The sequence below is a fragment of the Carassius carassius genome, chromosome 25, assembly GCF_963082965.1.
Source record: "Carassius carassius chromosome 25, fCarCar2.1, whole genome shotgun sequence".
Classification (NCBI taxonomy): Eukaryota; Metazoa; Chordata; class Actinopteri; order Cypriniformes; family Cyprinidae; genus Carassius; species Carassius carassius.
In genome coordinates this window covers 5,006,803-5,028,975 of record NC_081779.1, presented here as the reverse complement: position 1 = coordinate 5,028,975, position 22,173 = coordinate 5,006,803, and the positions used below count along the sequence as shown (strand labels likewise).

The window sequence follows — 22,173 nt, the reverse complement described above, 5'->3', positions numbered from 1 at the left end:
GCTGTGTAATAATGATTATCAAACAATATAGTCTGGGTTCTAATTCAGTGATTCCATTGAAGAACCACTTTTAGTTCCCTAATGAACCTTTCAGTCAACAGTTCTAAGTGTGAAAAACATTTTAATTATCTAAAGTGCCTTTTTAAACTATAAAAAACCTTTTATGGAATGGAAAGTTTCCGTGGATGAAGGTTCTAAAATAGAACCATAAAGGACCAATAAAGAACCTTTATTTATAATAGCGAGTGAAGTCCATGAGGCTGTAGTGGCTGTAGAAATCACAAATGTTTTTTTCATTTGCAAACCAAAGTCCTAGTAAAATTACTTCCTAAATGATCGGCTATTAAACTTTTTATTAAACTATTAAACTTACATCATCAGTGAAGATGGCAAGCTTCCCACTTTCCAACATGTCTTCCAGCTCCTCATTGGTAGTTGTTCTGCCAGCTAATTAAAGATATTATTAGAACATGGTATCAATATGTGGCATACAGGTCATTTTGTTGATCTTTGCTTACATGTAAAATGCATGTCTCGATGCACTAACACTTAACTTGTGTATTTAAAAATTAAATGCATGTTCGAGTAATGTGGAGGCTGTTTCATAGCTTGTGTTTTTGAGCGTGGGTTGCATGTGTCGTCTTTGTGCATGCTAGCAGAACTCACTAATTTCCAGTTGTCTCTGAATACGGTCCTTGCAGCGGTCTCTGTATTTGGACTGCGTGGTGTTGTACTCTGTCATCACTTCTACAAACTTGCGTGACAGCGTGGAATGCTGTGGGATAAAGGTAGACATGTGGAGGTGTCAGGGATGTGAAAATGTAACGGCACATCGTGACGTGAATGCACTCGCTGACAGTGGGTGGCTCAGGATAATGTATCTTGGGCCAAGTGTGATCGTGGTGAAATCGGGATTGGTGCATGTTGAGCAATTACAGCACTTGTTCTGTTTCTGGACAGCAGATGGCGCTGAGGAGGGTGTTTGACAGAGCTGCTCAGTGGGAGGGCAGAGGTCACAGGAAGTATGCCTGTCTCTGAACAACCTGAAGGTCAGATTTACTGCTATTTTGCTTAATATTGTTTCCATTTTAGAGAAACTAGTTTACATAATGAAATAAAAGCTTTTAAACATTCCCTGCCATTATTCCCATACGAAAGACCACAATACGTTTTGAATTTCATTTAAAAATATATCTAATTATTTATTTATTTTTATTATTACTTATTAAGAAGAATAAATAAACGTGCTGAGAGTCGCTACATTTGGACTATTACACTGGTGTTTTCAATTACTTTCATACCTGTGTCTTGCGGATCCGCAAATCTGCAGATGATCTGTTCAACCCCTCCTCTTGCTCGATACTTTGTTCGATTGCTGCAGAATACAGAAATAAACTGATTATAATGAATTGTTCTAGTAAAATGTGCTAAACCCATAGCCTTCTCAACGTACCCCATAGACTGACATTTCAAATAGCAGCTGTTTCACCCCATTTACCTGGCTACAACAGTTACTGAGGTGGCACAGCAAATCCACCCATGACACTAAAGTAATTGGACCGAGCTGTTACAGTGAAAGTGCATACACACTAGGTGTCAGACAGAGTGGTCCCAGAGTAATAACAAGTCCCTTAATCTCAGAAGAACAATAGATCTCATTGTCCACTTCAGCAGACAATAGGATTCACACTCCATTCAGTTCTAATGGAGCCCAGCAAACCATGTGTCAATGGCTACATCAGCGAGAGCGTGGATGAATTGACTGTCACTGTTGGTAACTTGCTTGTTTCATATTGATTGATTTGATTGCTTGTTTAAGTATATGTATATTATATAGAAATATAATAATTAATATTACATACACAACAAATAAAGTTAAATAATAACAAGTATTTATAAAAAGAATACCTTTTATAAAACTGTATACTAAATAATTGCATTAAAAATAAAATTTCATTATATTTCATTATTATTATAATTTTATTTCATTAATTTGACTTGAATATATATATATATATAAATTTAGTTAATTATTTATAGTTTATGTAACAGAAAATATTATATATATATTATATAATGTGGCCGCTGGACTCCGCCCCTTACCTGGACCCTCCCTTCCTGAACAATGCCCCACCTACACAAATCCAGCAGCACGACGAGGACACCAGATTGCCCGTTTATTTTGGACACTCTCTCTTTTGGACACTTTATTTTTTTCCCCGTTTTGGTTATTTTTCTGTTAATAAAAACCTCTTCCGAGGCCTGACGCCACCCCCACTGTGTCTGTCGTTTGCTCCTCCCACCACACTGGTTTTTGTGTTCCAGGGTCACATATATAGAGCAGGCAATTAGTCCTTAATGTTTTAGAAAATGTTATGTGTGATTGTCCAAATGATCGTAAAAATCCACTACTTTGACCACTTTTGTTCAAAACGGTGATATAAAATTAAAAAAAAATTAAATTTCTGGTTTTATACCTTTTAATTTAGAGCGCACTTTATTGGCTGTCTTCTTAATGTCAGCTGTGAGGTCCTCCAGCTCCTGCTTGGTCTCTGCAGAAAAACACAAGGAAATACAAAAGAGAAGATGTTTAAACGCATATCATTTTGAGTTCTCAATATTAATGAGCACTGGATGCATTATATTTAATGCATCTGACAATGCATTTAATATTTTCAATGGGGTGGTGTTGGCACAGTGGATAAGACACATGCCTTTGGTGTGAGAGACCCGGGTTCGAATCCACTGTGAAACACCAATGTGTCCCTGAGCAAGACACTTAACCCCTAGTTGCTCCAGAGGCGTGCGACCTCTGACATATATAGCAATTGTAAGTCGTTTTGGATAAAAGCGTCAGCTAAATGAATAAATGTAAAAGTGAAGTGACATTCAGCCAAGTATGGTGACCCATACTCAGAATTTGTGCTCTGCATTTAACCCATCCAAAATGCACACACACAGAGCAGTGAACACACACACACACTGTGAGCACACACCCGGAGCAGTGGGCAGCCATTTATGCTGCAGCGCCCAGGGAGCAGTTGGGGGTTCGATGCCTTGCTCAAGGGCACCTAAGTCGTGGTATTGAAGGTGGAGAGAGAACTGTACATGCACTCCCCCCACCCACAATTCCTGCCGGACCGGGACTCGAACTCACAACCTTTCGATTGGGAGTCCAACTCTCTAACCATTAGGCCACGACTTCCCACATGTAAATTTAGATATAGGGTACAAAGACATGTGAGATAGATAGATAGAGAATCAATGATAGATTTGAGCTTTTAGGACTTTAACCTCAGGCCATATAATGTTCTTGTTGTTTTACAGAGTAAAGCGAGGCGTCTGTGATAAAGTGGTGGATGTGTGTGTAGACTGCAGGCTGCAGTCATATTTTGATTGATAGTTACTGCAGTGCCATTCACTCCCTGGACACCACCTCAGCCTTTTCAACTCCCACCTACACACTTTCCTCTCCTCTCCTCTGACTAATCCAATCCCTCGCTACTTTCTCTCATTTCTCCAGCCATGACAGTCTGATGACCGTGACATTTCTTCCACTACGAATGTTAATGCCAGTATCACTTCATCACTAGGGAGTATTTGTGTGTTTATTAAGAGGAATAATGCACTTACAAATTCAGACTGAAATATTTGCTGTAATATATATATGCACAATGAGATATTTTAGTCTCAAATGTAGTATTTGAATATGTACTGCATTTTGTTAATTGAGCTATGTGTTAAGCATTACATATGCGCAACATATTATCACAAAATTGGCTTTAATAAGCTGGGATGAGGGATTTATACAAGCCCCAAACTTCTAATCTCTTGGCGCCTCTTTCTGGGCATCAATATTGTGACTCCCGCTGATCACTCTCAGAGGGATGGATGTGTGTGGCGGGTGGGAGAAGAGTGATATATCATATGTCTATACATTGTGCAGAGGAATTAATCACTTTGATTTGTCATTTCATACGGGCAAATCCTCAATCAGGGGAACCTTTCTGTCACCAAGGATGACTGGTTTTTTAGCTTTTGAAAGATGGATAATAATAGCTTTAAACTTTTTAATTGTGTGTCCTTAACTACTTTGTTTACTTACCATTTTTATGAGTCCCAAATGGTTAAAATTGCCTATGCAATTGCATATGAATATATATTTGTATAAATGTACATATTTGTACATGAAAATGGCCTTTCTGAGCTTGCATTGAAAACCATATTTCCTTTTCTAGAGAATTACAGACTTTCAAAATAAATGTAAAAAATAAATTAAGTACTTAAAATGATTGATAAATGTCAATTCTTTTTTTCATTTTGACTAACAAAATGATGGCTTAAACGGCAATGCTGTTGTGTAAAACAATGATCTGTTTAGTCACTGGTGTCTGTTAATGTGCCATTCTAGTTCCCCTCTCCATCGATTCAACAAAAGTGTAATGTATCTCCTGTCACTGAGTTTGCATCAGAATATTTGCACACCGCAACACTATTGTTGTGCTTACAGACAACTAAATACGGTCCTGCTCTATGAAAACAAACCATCATTTCATGTCAGCTTTTTCTTTTTTTTTTTTTTGCTCATGTGGTGGAGAGATCGATTTGACTGACGAGGATGTTTCACTGTTTAACATGACATCTAACCAGCACTTTAATTCCTCTTGAATGCGATTTTTTTTTTTGCTGAGGAGAAGCAGACCTGTTGCAGAAGCATATGAGGTGTAGTATTTCTACAAAATCTGCCTGCCGCCTTATTAAACACTTTTCACAAATTCAAGGAATTCTGAAATTAAGATCTACGGATTATGTCTCAATTTACTAATGACTATAACTTTTATAATATTTTATCACCTAGTGTTTAATGTGAATTTCCTAGAGATTTATTGTAGGTAAACGAACTACATGAACCTGAAATTCTGTGTAGCATATGGTGTTTGTTGATGTCTACTAAAGATTGTCATCTCTGTAGGATTATTTGTTATTTTTGGCCACCACCTACTGCAAAATACATTTAGCACAACATTCTAACAAATAAATAAGCATTCATAGCAATACTTTTATGTTTGCTTCAGAAAACTGCATCATACAACACAAACCATCTAGAGCGCAAAAAGTTCTCAAACCCAGAGGACTGGCATTATAGAAATGCTAACCAACAAACGTATCACCCCTCAGCTAAGTGAACGATGCACAGCTCATCTTTACTTGCTAACGTCACTCACCTGCAGGCTAACATGGAGAACGATTAAGGGCACTGCACTATAATTCTGATGGCTAATTTAGTCATTTAAGCTGATTGGGTGAAATGCATTAATGAACTAGGACAACGCGCTAACCCGTTAGTCACAGAGGTTACGATTTCTGCTCAAGGTCACATCTGCAGCTGAAAATCTGGCTTTTTCACAAACGTTGCACAACGTTTAGTTTTGTACAGTAGCACTTGAACAAGAATGTAAAAACAAGGTGACTTCAGTTTAAGGATAATATCAAATGCTTTGGTTATGCAGCGGTGGTATTTTAACGGAGAACTTGAGTTCCTAACATAGATGTTGTGGATTAGCGTCGAGAAGCATTGACCCAGAAATGTTAGTGAGATCACAATAACACTGGATCACTTGAGGGCGAGGGGGATGGTATTGCAGTCTTGGTTAAGGATCTAAGCAGCAAACACAAAAGTTAGCTTGATCTCAAGTATAGGGGTGCCCCATGAAATTTACAGCAACTGAGATTAGATTCCTGTCAGTGTATTTAGAGTAAGATATACCAGATGAATGTAAAATGACAGTGTAGTGTCTGTCTTTCCCTTTTTGTGTGTTCTTGTGACTGAATTAAAAGCCTTCTGCAGTAAAAAAGAGAAACTGGCCTTGGCAATAAATATTGAATGCTTCTGTGCTGTACATTTTATGCAGTATCTATGTATAACATCACAAGCTCAATACACAACAAAAACACACACAACACAGACTGGAGCTGAAGGAGAATAATACAAGGAGAACAACTACTTTAAGATATTTAAAGCCATAAATAAAAATTTCATTTTGTATATGTACTCCCTTGTCATTTGCCGTGTATAATTCTGATCTTAAGCAAAATGTCTGGGCCATCATTTTCCATGAAAAGATAATAGATTGTGATTTATAAAACCAAAAAGTACAAAAATATAACATAAAAAATACTCCATTCATTTTGTAATTTTCGGAGCATGAGAGTATAAATCAGCATCCACATTTGTTGAGACAACTTAAATATCTTTATATAAGTTAACTAGTAATTTTACGTCAAGCACAAACACTTACTCTAATAATTTTAAGATTTGATTACTAATCACAGCAATCATTAATTATTATTATTTAAAAAATATGAAAAAGTGTCTTGGGGCGACATGAGGGTGAGTAAATGATGACATTTTCATTTCTGTTGTGCTATTCCTTTAAACTTTATTTAACATGTTCTCCACTTCTCCTCGGGTTTCTGGTTCACACTGACACAGATATCGAGACAGACACTCAACTTCCACAGGTTCCCTTCATCCTTCATGCAGCATGGTGAGGAAAGCAAAAGAAAAACAGACAGGGAGGAAAGCAAAAGAAAAGAGGAGGAGGGGGAAACAGAAAATAATGTTCTTATACAGTACACGCATGCAACAACTCGACAGAAACCAAAGCGAATCACATGCAGTCAAATGTATGGAACTGAACCAAAACTGTCAGACACAACTAGACATCATTTATTAAAGATTCATCTATAGCAGCTGAGTCATTCGTAGGCTGTGGATTTCTTAAACTAAGCCATGCAGGCAGCTCAGAAGGCACACTGGTGTATTAACAGCATTTACGACACAAAAAGGAATTGGAAAAAGAATTACTTTCATTTGCATTTAGTTTTAACCACAGTTGCTTTTTAGCGAAATCAGCCTATGAATTAAGTGTGATAAAAGACATCTAAAATGCACACCACGTATCTATTTGCTGTTTAATATCCATGTGTACGCAATATTTCAGCATCTATACATGTAACAGATTGGACAAAAGCATTTCTCCATTACACACCACTGTTTGTAATTTCACTGATTTGACTGTTGACTTAATGCACGACACGTGCACATTTACTAAAGAGTTGCTCTGTCAGAATGACCTCACACATTAGTCAGACAATACTGGAATGACTCTGACACATTTGCCGTAACTGAAGACTGTTGCTGGGGAAAGATGAGGTGAGCAGGATTTTTTAGCAACATTTGAGGACTCAGAGCTGAAGAAAAAGTCTCTATAGATGCAGTGTGGGCTGGTGCACTATGAGGTGTGTGGGCTGGGTCTAACAAACACTTGGAGCGATGTGGTGGCAGTGCCTCTTTTGTAGAGTGGGTGGCGCAAATGCAAGGTATTGTAAAAAGTCTTATATAGGCTCACCAATGAGCTCATATATCAAGTATATATCATATAAGTCAAGAAGCTGGTGCTTTACAAAAAGTTCATTTCAATCCTTGCAACTTTCCTGCATTGTGACAGAGTATGCATGCATAACTTGCTCATTTATTTAGGGGTTGTACATGTGTTAAAGGAATAGTTGACCCCAAAAATAAAATAAAAAAATAAAATAAAATACCTCAACCTCAGGTCATCCAAGATGTAGATGTGATTGTTTCTTAATCAGAACAAATTGGAGAATTTTTTTCATTACATCAATTGTTCACCAATGGATCCTCTGCAATGAATGGGTGCCGTCAGAATGAGTCCAAACAGTTGATTAAAAACCTCACAATAATCCACAAGTAATCCACACCACTCCAGTCTATCAATTAATGTTGAAATGCAGTGAAAAGCTTCATGTTTGTAAAAAAAAAATCCATCAAGACATTTTTAACTTCAAACCATCACTTCTACCATAATAACGATTCCTCCAGTAAAAACAGTCATCTCGTCTGAATCAAGGAGAGAAATATGCAAAGATCAAGCACCATTTGCAAGTGAAAACTGTTCTAAACAAATATTTTGGTGTATTTTGATGTGAGATGACAACAGGGGATGGACTTTTTCACTGGAGGAAGTGTTTTTATGAATTATTGGCTCATATTTTGGCCAGAAGCAGCAGTTAAAATACCTTAATGATGGATTTGTTTCTTACAAACACGCAGCTTCTCACTTCACAAGACATTAACTGATGGACTGGAGTGATGTGGATTACTTGTGGATTACTGTGATGTTTTTATCAGCTGTTTGGACGCTCATTCTGACGGCACCCATTCACTGCAGAGGATCCACTGCTGAGAAAGTGATGTAATGTTAAATTTCCCCACACTTCTCAATGAAGAAACAAACTCATCTACAGCTTGGATGGCCTGAGGGTGAGTACATCTTCAGCAAATGTTCATTTTTGGGTCAACTATTCTTTTAAAAGCATAATTCACTGAAAAATGAAAATTCTGTCATCATTTACTACCCTTCTGCACATAAAAATAGTCTATGTGACTGAATTTATCCATAACTTAGGTTTTCATCTGTTTCTCATGCAAAAGATTTTAAATATAGCACACAAGTCATTTTTATGTTACTTTTATGTATAGAAGGTGAGTAAATTATTCATCTTTGAGTGAACTATTCCTTTAAGGGCGAGCAGTATAATAGACATGGCAAATATATCCGATGCATTACTGTTAATGTTGAAGATGTGGGTGGAGGTGATTGCTAATGTAAAAATTTGTCATCTTGCCCTGAGATATACAGTAGATATGCATTCACAAACATGTGTCCATGTGGTATATTTGTCTGCGCAAATAGATGGATATGGGGGAGGTAAAACGTCAAATTTGCTTTTTTTTTTTTATTCCATGACTGACCATCTCACGAATGAGGTGTCACATACAGTACTTTAGTTCCTTAAAAGGAACTACCTTCTTGGAAGAATGTTCATCTTTAAACTCCACTAAATACTTTTTCATAGATGCAGTGTATACGCTGAGACTGTGTGCTGATGAATGGGACTCACTTTCATCAGGGTTGGGTGCTGCTAGGATGGCACTGTGCTGCTTCTTGACCTGTTCTACATCTTCTGACAGCTTTTCAATACAGCCACGGATCTCCTCCACCTGTTAGGAGAACATGCGTTAAATTCTGCGTCAATACAGTGGCTTTTGCAAATGATACAACAAAGGACCAAATCTAAATGACTGTCTACTTGCACATTGTCATGCTCTGTGATAAGAAAATAATAAATAATAAAAATAATATTTATTTTTTAATAATAATTTATATTTATAATATTTTTTTAAATCAACTATGAAATATCTTGACATTTTAATAATAGTTCTGTATCCTATATTACAGATAACATATTAAATCTTGTCACATGAAATGTTAGCTGAAGAAACCTATTTGATATTAATGTTAATTTTAGTAAGTAACCATGCAGAAACTAAACTGCATTACAGTATGAACTGCATTAAAATGAATAAATATCATGCTGGTATGGAAACCATACCTTCATCCTTTTTAACAAGAGCTTTCTTTTTGTTTTATTTCTCAGCAATTTACTTTGCATTACAAATTATATTATCACCATTTTAGTTTGCCTATGTAAAGACTGAAATACATAAATTTTTTAACAGATTTTTGTCTAAACAAGTCAACGCTAGTTGCTTAAATGTCAGAGCCAGTCTGCTTTCAGAGTTGACTGATTTCACAGAATATCATACTCAGTATTTGATGGGCGCAGACTTTTGAATTTTTTTGTTTCTAACTATGTGTCCATCCAGTCAGAGGATACCAAACATTTAATATTTTGAACACATTTTTTCAAAGCTTATGTTTCTGTGTGAATATAGTGTTCTAAAACCTGTTCAAAATTCAAAAGTCACTTAGTGTGTAAAATTTTTAAGTTAAATTGGAAAAGTTATAATATTTTAATAATTGGTTTGTCTCTCCCTTGGTTTAGTGACAGCAGCACTCAAGTTTTCATGAAGAAATTGTTGAACAAAACAAATAATCTACATTGGCATAAATAGTAACTGCAAATGATGATATTTGCCTTGAGAAACATTTTACCTGTTCGAAAAATTCATCCATAAAGTGGTCTCGGTCGACATGAACGACTTCCTCATCATCGTCACTGTCCTTAGCCTGACAAAAAACAAATACACCACTTAAATGTCTTGATAATCTCAATGAAAGAAAAGAAATTATTTCAAGTATATGTAAAATGTGTTTTTAGAATGTTGGATGAGCACAGAGAGCACTAATAAAATCAGAAATGTTGCACAACATATCTATACAGTAAATGGTATGTAAATAGGAAAGCATTATGCTTTTGAATATATTACCATTAAATAATTTACATTTACATGGATCGTTTAGCTGATTTTTTATGCCAGAGCAACTTCCAAATGATAAATAGAACAACATAAGTCATTCATCTTAAAGAGAAAGTAATATGCAACAAAAAAAACCCTTATTAATACAATTTTCTTAAACCGTGCTGATTTATTGTTATTCTTTGCTGCTGTTTTTGGTGGCATCACTCAATATCTCACCCAAAAACACTGATAATGGCCCAAAAACATTTGCTGTTCCTCAGCAATTGGGCTTTAAAAGAGCAACCGTATTCAACACATCCAGATTCCAGACTGCTTCTTCATTACTCATAAAGGATAATGTAGGGCAGCCTAATAAACTAATGCAAATCACATGTTTTCAGATGAGCGCACAGTGTCAAATTTAAAAGATGGTTTGATTGTGTTCACATATTGGTATGAGAATTGGGGATAGCTGGAGGGCCATCTCGGATTAGCTGTACGGCCAATCCACGTTGAGCAGAATAGGATGTTCTCCTGTGTGTGTGGTCATAAAGACCATCCCGCCTCCCAACCTCTGCACCCTTTCTGGGATCTAATAGCTCTTCATTTCAAGCAAACTGCTTCCCGTTCAATGAAATGGCTATTTCCAGAGAGAAAACATAAATTATATGACAGTTAGGAGAATGAGCTGGAATCTTGTTTACTGGAACACACTGATTAATATTCAGCAGTGATGTTGTAGTACTCAAGGCTAGACTTGAGATCATTTTTTGAAGGTCTTGGTCTGGTCTCGGTCTCCACTACATTTATACTCAGTCTTGTCTCAGTCTCAGACTAAGAGGATTCAGGATTTTATTGATCAAGACCACAACTGAAGGTCTGATTTATTTGTTCATTTTTCATTTTGAATGAATGTAAAACGTCCTGCTTCAAACGCAATTAATAATTTATTTGTAATTTGATTTCTTTGGATTTTGTTGTGATGGGTTAGAAATTAATGGAGAATTGTCAAAAATAATTTTTTTTATAATTAAGCGATATCACAAGAGCAAGAGAGCTGTTTACATGAATATAAATTGCAAATGTGATGTTTTTTTTATACAAACGTTCCACAAGCAAGAAGTAAATATTAAAGGAAGTATGTTTTAGACACTATTTAAATTTTTTGCTATTTCAGCAATGGTCCGACTGGATTGGATGTATTCTAATCAAAACTTTATGCGCAAAGTAAAAATAGCAATGATATCTGTCTAATGACATCCTTTCAATGTCTGTAAAATGGACGATTATGAATAAACCAAAGAGCAGATGAAAAAGACAGGGCTTCTAAAAAAAAAAAAAATAAAAAAAAATAATACTGTTGATTGTGATTAAAGGTACAATTTGTAAGATATTTGCAGTAAAATATCCAAAAACCACTAGGCTAGTGTTACAAACGTGGGGCATCGTGTCTCTAGACCCGCGTAATCTGTATGTAATCTACTCGCACAAATCGTTGAACTCGCGTTAAATCCATGATTTATCTTTCAGTCTGATTGATGGCCGTCAGCGGTTGGATAGAAGACAACAAATCCCATCATTCCACGCTCCTTCTTAGCGTCATCAAACCACGCGATTGTTTTGATAGTGTGCCCTCTAGTGGCAGGTCCTACAACCTGTACCTTTAAGTAATCGGAGCTATTCAAAGAAGTCAATGATGACTGTTTTGAAACAGGTTTCCCAAATGCTTTTTTTTTTTAAACGAATGCTTATGATAAATGCCAGACTGCAGACAGGAAGTTGTTCATTCGTATTTGACTTTACGAAGGTTGTGTGGAGTTGGGATTCTCTGTCAATGCAACATTTCCGGATCCCATTTGGTTGGAGCTAGGGATGTCCAGATCCTATCACGTAATCGGAAATCGGGCCCGATCACGTGGTTTCAGACTCGATCAGAATCGGACGTTACCTCCCTATCAGGACTCGGATATATATATATATTTTCATTATTTTTTAACACATCTTTAGTTATGCGGTGGCACAATGTTAGACCCTTTTGACTCCACACAGAAACAGCAACGCGTGCGGCATAGGGATGGGTACCGAAACCCAGTATTAAACTGGCCCCGGGGCTAAATTATGAAAGACCGTAGTATCAGTAAGATCTGATGCTATCGGTTCTGCTTTCGGTGCTGGAGGGAAAAAAAATAATGTACTATGTATTTTTGCTTAATAATGTTATCGTGCACATTTTATCTCACCAAACATTTCTAATGTGCGATCATATTAAGACGTTTGTCTGTGAGATCTGCGAGATCTCTCATGCGCGCCGTGGAGGCTGTCTGTCAGTCACACACACACACACACACACACACACACACACACACACACACACACCACAACGAGCGCGGCGCATGCACAGACATAACAGTATGAAAACTCCCGCTTAATAATAAAGAGTGACGATGGCGAAGAGATTTGCTTAATAATGTTATCGTGCACATTTTATCTTACCAAACATTTCTAATTTGTCTGTGAGATCTGCGAGATCTCTCATGCGCGCCGCGGAGACTGTTTGTCAGTCACACACACACACAACAAGAACGAGCGCGGCGTACACACACGCATAAGGGGCCGTTCACATATCGCATCTTTTGCGCGCTCAAGTTCGTTATTTCCAATGTAGGCACGCGGTCTGCGCTCTCATAATGGAAGCGACCCGGTCGCGACGCGCACATATCAACTCTTGCGAACATATCAACTTTTCAGAATGCTGCAAGCGCACCGCAGGTCATGTAGCTTCCTCACCTTTTCCGTAACAACGTTGAAAGCTCAGCCAAGATGAAGGAACAGCTGATAGCTGTATGTGGATTTTTAAATTAATTTAGTAGCAGAGCTACTGCAAGCAGTTTTTAGTGCTGCAAATCCATTTATCCATTGCTGAAATTTCCGCGTCTTCATGGAGAGAGCGCGTCATGGTTGCTTAGCAACGGCAGACTCCTCAGGAGTGCAAGTGCCCAAAGGATTTGGGATTTTCCACGCGTTTTTAGACGCGATATGTGAACAGCCCCTACAGTATGAAAACTCTCGCTTAATACAAAGAGTGACGATGGCGGAGACAGTAAAACGTTCCAAAGTGTGGTTATACGTCACTAGAGTTGATGTAGACAACGCTGGTTGTCATAAGTGCAACAAAATTTTTGCATGTAAGGGCGGAAACACAATCAATCTGTCAAAGCATCTTTCAAAAGTGCATTATGTGCAGACAGAGAAATGCAAAGTTTTCGACTGCATAACACAACACAAAGTAACACAACACAAAGTACCGATAAGAATACCTGATATTTCATTCGGACCCAGAATACAGCGAGATGAACATCACGGAGCGCTAAACTCTCATGCAGTGTGTGTTTCATTCATACCAGAAGCCAGAGCGCGCTCTCGCGCTGATAGTTTATATTTGAATATATTTAAAAATTTAATTTATTGAACATCCTGGATCTGTTTTTTCGCTCTTCTTTATTTTTTTTTTTTATGTATTATAAAAGTATCGGATCGGGACTCGGTATCGGCAGATACTGAAAATCAAATGACTCGGACTCGAGGGCAAAAAAACCTGATCGGGACATTCCTAGTTGGAGCTTCGACAAAAATATGCAACAGTCCGACCGGATGTCATGTATTCCTAAGTGCAAAGTAAAAATGGCAATGATATTTGTCTAAAGTCATCTCAATCACCTGCTATGTCTGTAAAGCGGACAAATATGAATAAAGAATAAAAAATAATTATTTTATTGTTTAACGCAGTAGCCTTAGACATAATATATTCTTTCCAAAAGTAATGGCAGTCGATTATCAAGGTAACAGTGTGTTTACCATTAATCCATCACACTTGACTATGTTCAATAATGGGTAAATGCTTATGTTGATATGCAAACTTAAACAAGGGCTGCATCCGAAAACTTCACTGCCTCGCTGCCATATGAGTCAATGACTTTGCAGGCAGCGCTTTTGCATGAATGCACCTCATGAATCTGATTTCGGACAGGCTTCTGAGGCAGCGTAACAGTTTTAATGATCTACAACAAAATAGTTTTGGTCATAACTAAACAAATATTTAATTACTATAATACTGATTTCTCGCTAGAAATAACATTAAAACTGCAAAAAGTTAGTCAGAAATATACATTTACACTCAAACTGATCACCAAACGCAACTTTCAGACGCCTTCTTTAACTTAACTTTAATTTAATTTGAATTCTTAAACTTCCTTCCGACTGCCACTAGGAGGGCTGTGACAGATACATATTAAGGAGGTCTTAAAGTGGCTTAAATTTAGTTGGCTTTAAATATTAGCGTAGTTTACATAACATGCAAACGCCACGCTCTTCAGGGTTACTTTTATTTTTACTTTAGTGACAAATATTGTGACTAATATTTGTTATTAACTCTAGGGCAGCGTTATTATCGTTAACTAAAACTAAAACCAAAACAAAATGTAATTGATAAACATTAAATGAAATATCTAAATAAAAAAAAAAACATTTTTAATTTTCATTTAGTTTAAGTTAAAAATAGCAAACTAACTAAAAACTAAAACCTAAAATAATAATAATATTAAAAACTCTAAAGAGATATAACAAAACTATTAAAAATGGCAAAAACACAACAAAATGACTAAACATTTAACTTAAATTTTAAATCTAAACATTATTATATAAAAATTATATTGAAAAACATGATATGAAAATATATTAATATAAAAATTCTAAATATAAACAAAACTCTAATAATAGCCTATATCAGTAATACTAAAATATTAAAAATAAAATACTGCTATAGGATCAACATAAACTGACTTAAATAAAAATAAATAAAACTATAATATGAAATATTTTCATATTTAAATAAGTCCATTCAGAATAAAATAAAATCAGGTGGGCGGGCAAAATGTATTATTTTATACTATGCTGTTGATTTGGTTGACAAAAATTCACAGGAATATATGTACGTGATAGATTACTGGTTTTTTCTTGAGCTGAATGTTTTTAATCATAAATATTTCTACAGCAGTGCTATGCAAGACATAGCTGTCTGCCAGTCAAGTGATGGATGCTTCAGCCTGCCTATCTGCAACTAACGTCATTTAATTCATGCAGAGGCTATTTTCACTCACCCTCCATCAGATAATGGCAATAAAGTCCCTTCCCCCCACAAGCAAAGATGAAATGTCCAATGCTTTTAGCTTACTGACAATTGCTTATTGATTCAATATTTTAGCTACCCGTTTCTGTTTAAGCCCCCTGATTCTATGCCTTATTCATGATTCTAGTTCCCCATGACAAGAGTATTGCATGTCAAAGCACAATGAAATGGTAGCAGAAAGTGGCCGCTGTGTTGTCTCATCAGCCGTGCTAATGTTTACTCGCCTTCTTCTCTCCTTATCTGGCCGCTCCCTTCCCGAGCCCTGCCCTCCCTGCCCGCTCAGCATCTGGTTTCACGGGGAGTGGCTTTGCCGCTGGTCCCCTGCACTCTATATCTACGGTACCGCAGTATCAGTCGCTAATGACCTTTGCAAAAAAAATTTAAACAATTCTGTACTATAGCAACAGATTTCAGGAAGGAGCAGAGGCCAGGTGGATTTCAGTGCTGAATTGTAGTGCCCTTTTTTTGGAAGGCACATTTTGTGTCTGCAAAGCTGGAGAGCACAGATAAGGTCTGGGGGAAGAGTTTGGAGACAATAAATCTCCTACGATGTTAGACTAGGGTCACAGTGGGAAAGCAATAAACAATTCATATCTTCTTTCATCTCTTTTGCTGTTGAGTGACAAGAAGGGATCCTCTGCTCGAAGGTGATACATTTTAGGGCAAGGGTGTCAAACTCAGTTCCTGGAGGACCCCAGCCCTGCTCCAACACACATACCATGTAGTTCTTTTTAAATAAGCTTAATCAGGTGTATTTAATGAGTGAGTGAGTGAGTGAGTGAGTGAGTGAGTGAGTGAGTGACGTGTGGCCACGTATGTTGACGCATACTCTGAATTTGTGCTTTGCATGATTTTGTCCATTCAAGTGCACACACATAGTGAACAAACACACATACACCGTGAACACACACCAAGAACAGTGGGCAGCCATTTTTGCTGCAGTGCCCAGGGAGCAGTTGGGTGTTCGGTGCCTTGCTCAAGGGGTCTCATCTCAGTTGTGGTATTGAGGGTGGAAGAGAGTGCTGTACATTCACTCCTCCCACCGACAATCCCTGCAGTTGAACCCGTGACCTTTGTGTTACAAGTCTGACTCTCTAACCTTTAGGCCATGATTCAGTTAGGCTTTAATCTCAACTCAGCAGGGTTTGACACCTCTGTTTTAGAGAATTGTTTTAGAGATATATTTGGTGATACCTTAAAATATTTTAGCCTGGAAATTACAGAAAGGAGATTTATACTGCCTTTTGATTACGTAGCTCAGGATTCATTTGCTATGAAGATTATGGATTCCATTATTAGTCATCAAACAACTGACTACTCAAGTTTTTTTGAGGTTTATCCAGATTTTATACATAACACACACACACACACACAAATAATTTATAAAAAATACACAAAAAAACAGTAATAATAAGAAATATTATTACAATTTAAAATAACGTTTTCCTATTTTAATGCATTTTAAAATGTAATTTATTCCTGTGATGTGGGTATAAAACTGCAGTGTCATGATCCTTCAGAAATCATTCTAATACACAGATTTTCTACTTGTTTATTATTATTACTACTAATGCTGAAATATATTAATATTAAGTTGTGCTGCTTAATAGTTTTGTGGAAACTATAATGCATTTTTCAGGATTTTTTAAATAAAAAATTTGAAATCTTTTATAACATTATAAATATCTTTACTGTCACTTTTTATTGACTTTTGAAACTAGTCTAAGCTAATATTTTGTTATTTTTAGAATTAGTGTTGTAGTTAGCTTGTTGACAGCATGCTATTGCATTTGGCCATTGTGTTGCATATCATGCTGTTTTTTGGGCATTTCACAAGCTGGTGTGTCATTTTAAAATAGTTAAGTTTTAAAAAAAAAACATCTTTGTATGAAATGCATTCTCTTAACTGTTTCTGCATACAAGGAAGAGATTCATGCCAAGGACATATGAACCCTTACATCTTACATCTTACATCTGCCTGATTCTCTTTCAAAGGAAACTGCCTTACTTATGGTATGGACCCAAGTGCCCTTCGGACTTCATCTTCAGGTTATATCTGTGAGCTTGAGTCATGCGCGAGAGTCATGGCTGGTGAGTCTGATTCTTTTTAACTACTTTATTGCTAGTTTTATGTGAATTCACTAACTAGCTTTCTCCGCAGTGCTACTTGGACCTGTTCTGGTTTCTGTTATTTCTCTTTCTGTTTCTCTTTCTGTTTCTCTTTCTCTTTCTCTTTCTCTTTCTCTTTCTCTTTCTCTTTCTTCTAATTCCAAGCCTTTCGAGTTCTGCCCCAGGTTCAGGCTTTCCAGCCCAGCCCTTAACAAGAAGGTTTTAGGGTATGCATCTCAGGCCTTTGGCTGAAGGGGATAATGTCACTGACAGCTGTCAAGTTGTCCTAAGGGCAACTCCCATTGCTTTGTAGAGTTGCCATTTAGTGCTCACCGTGGTGCTAGACATTCACTCCCTTCAGCATGGCGGCGTGGGTATGGCATTTTCCATAGATACCCCTAGAGGATGCAGTTCCCTCAAAAGGGAACATCTCAGGTTACATATGTAATCATGGCTCCCTGAGAAGGGAACGAGACACTGCGTCCTTTAGACGACCTGCCATGCCTCAGACGAAGAAGTGAATTAAGTTTTCTCCCGGTGCTCTTTTATACTGTGGTCGCACCGGGAATGGCGTCATAGGCTGTCACCAGCCAATGTTATTGTCGTGTTTAGATGTATCAGACACCAGTCACGCTTAAGGCATTCCCCATAGCGGCCACTAGAGGACGTTATGATGTTATTTCTCCATTTCTCCATTTTATCCAGAGCAACTTGAGCCGCGTTTCCACCGCAGGAACTCTGTTATCAAGTACGCTGCTGTTTGCAGAATTACCAGATTTGTGTCGTCGCGGACATCACACTCCCGAGTCGAATGCACAAAGTCCGAACTACCACAGATGCAAGTCGCAACTGTGCATGATTTGTATTGAGAAACGAGCACAGACTATACGTGACCAGACTATATGCCTGATCTTCCTGGTACTTTAGACCGCGGTGGAAACACAGAAAGCAACGTGTCTGGGGGGAAAATAGTTCCTAGGGAAAAAAGTTCCTGTTACAAATGTTCCGGGTAATTTCGGTGGAAGCGCGACATAGCACTGCATTCAAAGTATTCACTTTATCAGTTCTTATATTCTTGCTCTGCATAAATGCTAGATGGTAACCGTGAGAATGAAGAGCAGATCAAGTCAATACATGCAGGTAGACACTTTCGTCAATATCCACAAAACACGTCCTTTATGGTTCAAGTCAAGGTAGGTGTTAGACATATTTCCTTCTCTGCAATTCACATATATAATATTATATACAAATATATAAAGAATCTTGATGGTGTTCTTTTTCACATTACATTGAGTTCTTGTCTTTTTAAAAAAGAGCACCACTGTATGCTGGGGGAGATATGTCACATCTACTCACTGCAAAGCTTATGACAGATTCTCTGCAAAACTACAGCATAAACAACCCAAGGTCATTATAGTCCCGAGTGATCAAGATCTGGTCTTGTACCACCCTGAGAGGGTTTGTTTTGTGATAATGACCATCTGAATTTACATTACCCCACTAGTAAACAAAGAAATAAATAGTCAGACACGAAATGTTTAGTTTAGATTAAATTATTTTAATTACTCTTATACTTGTGCAGGCCACAGAGAGAGAAAAAAAACTAACAAATGTAGGTATTTAAAAGAAAGACTGTAACAAACAATGAATCAGGACTGTGAGTGACTTGAAACTTGGAACATTATTAATAAATTCTAATAAGTGAAAGTGACAGGATATACAGCCAAGTATGGTGACCCATACTCAGAATTCGTGCTCTGCATTTAACCCATCCAAAGTGCACCCACACAGCAGTGAACACACACACATCGTGAACACACACACACCCGGAGCAGTGGGCAGCCATTTATGCTCCGGCGCCCGGGGAGCAGTTGGGGGTTCGGTGCCTTGCTCAAGGGCACCTCAGTCGTGGTAATACTACTAGTATGTAGATAACCATGAACTCTGTAGGCTTAACAGTATGCTAAATTATTAAGACTGAATAAGAAAAGTTTCAAGTCTGTAAATGCATTAACTACAGCAAAGCATATTAAATGTATTTTGGATTATAATTTATTTGATTTTTGATGATGAAGCCATGTCACACAACCTTTCCAGGTTGGCAAATGTCTAATTTTACTAGCTTCCACCAATTAAAAGAGGAATTTTGGCTCTAAATCCCATAGTTTTTGCATTTTTCCATAGCCTTAACATTAACAAGAAACAATACTGGAAGCATCTCCTCCTTTTAAAGTTGGTAAGCCTTTTTTTTATCTTGACTATGCATAATTATATAGTTTAGCATGTTTTAGTCCTCCGGTTGTCATCAAACCAGTCAGAACAGATCTGCGCCCGCCGGTTAAGAACCTCTTCAATGTGGTATACAAGGACACACTATTAGGGCAAAAGATACTTAGGAACACCTCAACCATCAGCATATACTTTAATTTACAACTGTTGAAGATAGGAACCTGCTGTGGTTTGGGGGAATTTTTTTTTTTAAAGCTTAAAAGGAATGTATTGAATGATACTCAGCATGTACACTGGCCAACATATAAAAACATAATCCAGCATCATCAATCTATCATTGTAGAGACGTGGTGATTGCATGTAGATGTTCAGCACATGGAGACAAAGTATGGAGACATACTGCTGTCCATGAGTTATTCTTAATAATATAGCCATGTCTAAAGACTTTTGTTGAGTCGGAGATTGCTAACCAGTTTTCCATTTGCCAAGGCTAGATATGAACCCCTTTGGCTAATGTTTGGACCAGTTTCTCGACCCAGGCTTTAATATGCATTTGCAGATGCTTTTATCTAAAGAAACTCACACTGCAGTCAATGTAAATTTATCATTTCATGCATTCACTCATAATTGAATCCTTGACCTCAGGGCTGCTAGTCCCATGTGCTACTGCAAAGTTTGAACTAAAACTTAAAGCTAATAGACATTGAACTAAATTGATGTCAGCCAAAAATGAAATTTCTGTCCTCAGCTACTCACCCTCTTGTTGTTCCAAACTGGTATGAATTTATTCCTTCTACTGAAAACAAAAGACAATATTGAATAAAGAATATTGGTAACCAAACAGTTTGTAGTAGCCATTGACTTCCATAGCACGGAAAAAATACTATGAAAGCCAATGGCGATGAGCAACTGTTTGGTTACCAAAATTATTAAAAATATTTTATATTGTCTTCAACAGAAGAAAGAAATTCATACAGGTTAGGAACAACTTGAGTGTGAGTAATGATGATAAAATTTTATTGCATTTTTATTTCATGGGGCCTATTAGATGGAAAAGTGCGCAAAGGAACATGCAGCAACCTGGAAGTTGATTATGAATGAACACAAACTGATAGGTTCTGCTTCTGGCTTCGCTACTGTTCGGACACTCTTGCTTACTGTTCCGTGATTTGCTCCCTGCTTATGTACTTTTCTCAGATTTTTCTAAGATTTGAACTTCAGCAGATCAGCACAGTGCTCAAACAACAAATTTTTGGAACAAACACTAAACTAAAAACTTTTCGTGACTGGAACTATACTGCAAAAAAGAAGCAGCTTACATTTAGAGACAGGAAAGCACAGATGCCTACATTAAAACAGACAGAAATTAAAATGCCTCTTGTGGAATCTACTTGCTGCATAAACTGCCACAGACTTCTACAAAGGATTGCGGTTCTTGAAACAAAATTACATGCTGGACTTCCAAAGCAGGCGTAACACACAACAGATCATCGTCATCAGACCTCCTCAGCATAAAGCCGGTGAGTCCTGTGAATCTAGTGAATCTCAACAGTTAATACCAAATGTAGAGGAACAAGGCGAAACTGAAACCGACACACTAATCTATGCCACAAACAGGGAGTGAGACCCAAAGACACTCGAGACATCAGACTGTCACGAGTATCTCGTATTGCTGTAGTAGCATTCTCTACCCCAGATACGGCTATGACAGGACTTGAAAACACTAGTACTCTACCAGCCCCTGTACACCTTGAGAACAGGTTTGAAGCATTAATGAATGTGGGTGAGGAATCGCCAAATGTGATTGAACATGGATCGTATCAGCCAGCAGCTAACATTGCTAATAAAAGGCACTCAAGGTGGAGTAGAAAGTGGCATTCAGCACAAAGTGCAGCCGAGCCCAGGATTCTGATAGTGGGTGACTCTATTATCAGAAACATCAATAGCAGGACTACAAATAAATACGGCTTTCCTCAAGCAACCCGTCTCTGATATAAACTTTGGAACATTTTAACGAAGCACAAGACTGTAAATCAGATCATCATCCATCTGGGGAAAAGTGATATTCTGAAAGAGCAGTCTGAACTTCTTAAGAATGATTTCAGTGAACTCTTTGAAACACTTTGAAGACTTGAAGTTCAGTTGTTCAGCTGTGGACTAATGGTCAGAGAGTTGGACTTGTAACCTAAAGGTCGCAGGTTTGAGTCTCGGTGCTGGTAGGAGTTGTAGGTGGAGGGAGTGAATGAACAGTACTCTCTTCCACCCTCAATACCCATGGCTGAAGTGCCCTTGATCAAGGCACTGAACCCCCAGTTGCTCCCTGGGTGCTGGATATATAGCTGCCCACTGCTCTGGGGAT

The 22,173-nt window shown here is 37.5% G+C and overlaps 1 protein-coding gene across 1 annotated transcript in view; it reads right to left on the bottom strand.

The window, feature by feature from the left end:
* The window catches only part of LOC132103966 (syntaxin-1B), a 38,959-nt gene that overhangs the window by 5,718 nt on the left and 11,068 nt on the right, over positions 1 to 22,173 (bottom strand). Inside the window, exons 2-7 of the mRNA XM_059509088.1 lie at positions 10,044 to 10,118; positions 8,989 to 9,088; positions 2,478 to 2,552; positions 1,302 to 1,375; positions 667 to 775; positions 374 to 447 (exon numbers count right to left, since the gene is read on the bottom strand). Coding sequence (XP_059365071.1) covers positions 374 to 447; positions 667 to 775; positions 1,302 to 1,375; positions 2,478 to 2,552; positions 8,989 to 9,088; positions 10,044 to 10,118 — 507 coding nt within the window. The remainder of the gene's footprint in view (positions 1 to 373; positions 448 to 666; positions 776 to 1,301; positions 1,376 to 2,477; positions 2,553 to 8,988; positions 9,089 to 10,043; positions 10,119 to 22,173) is intronic.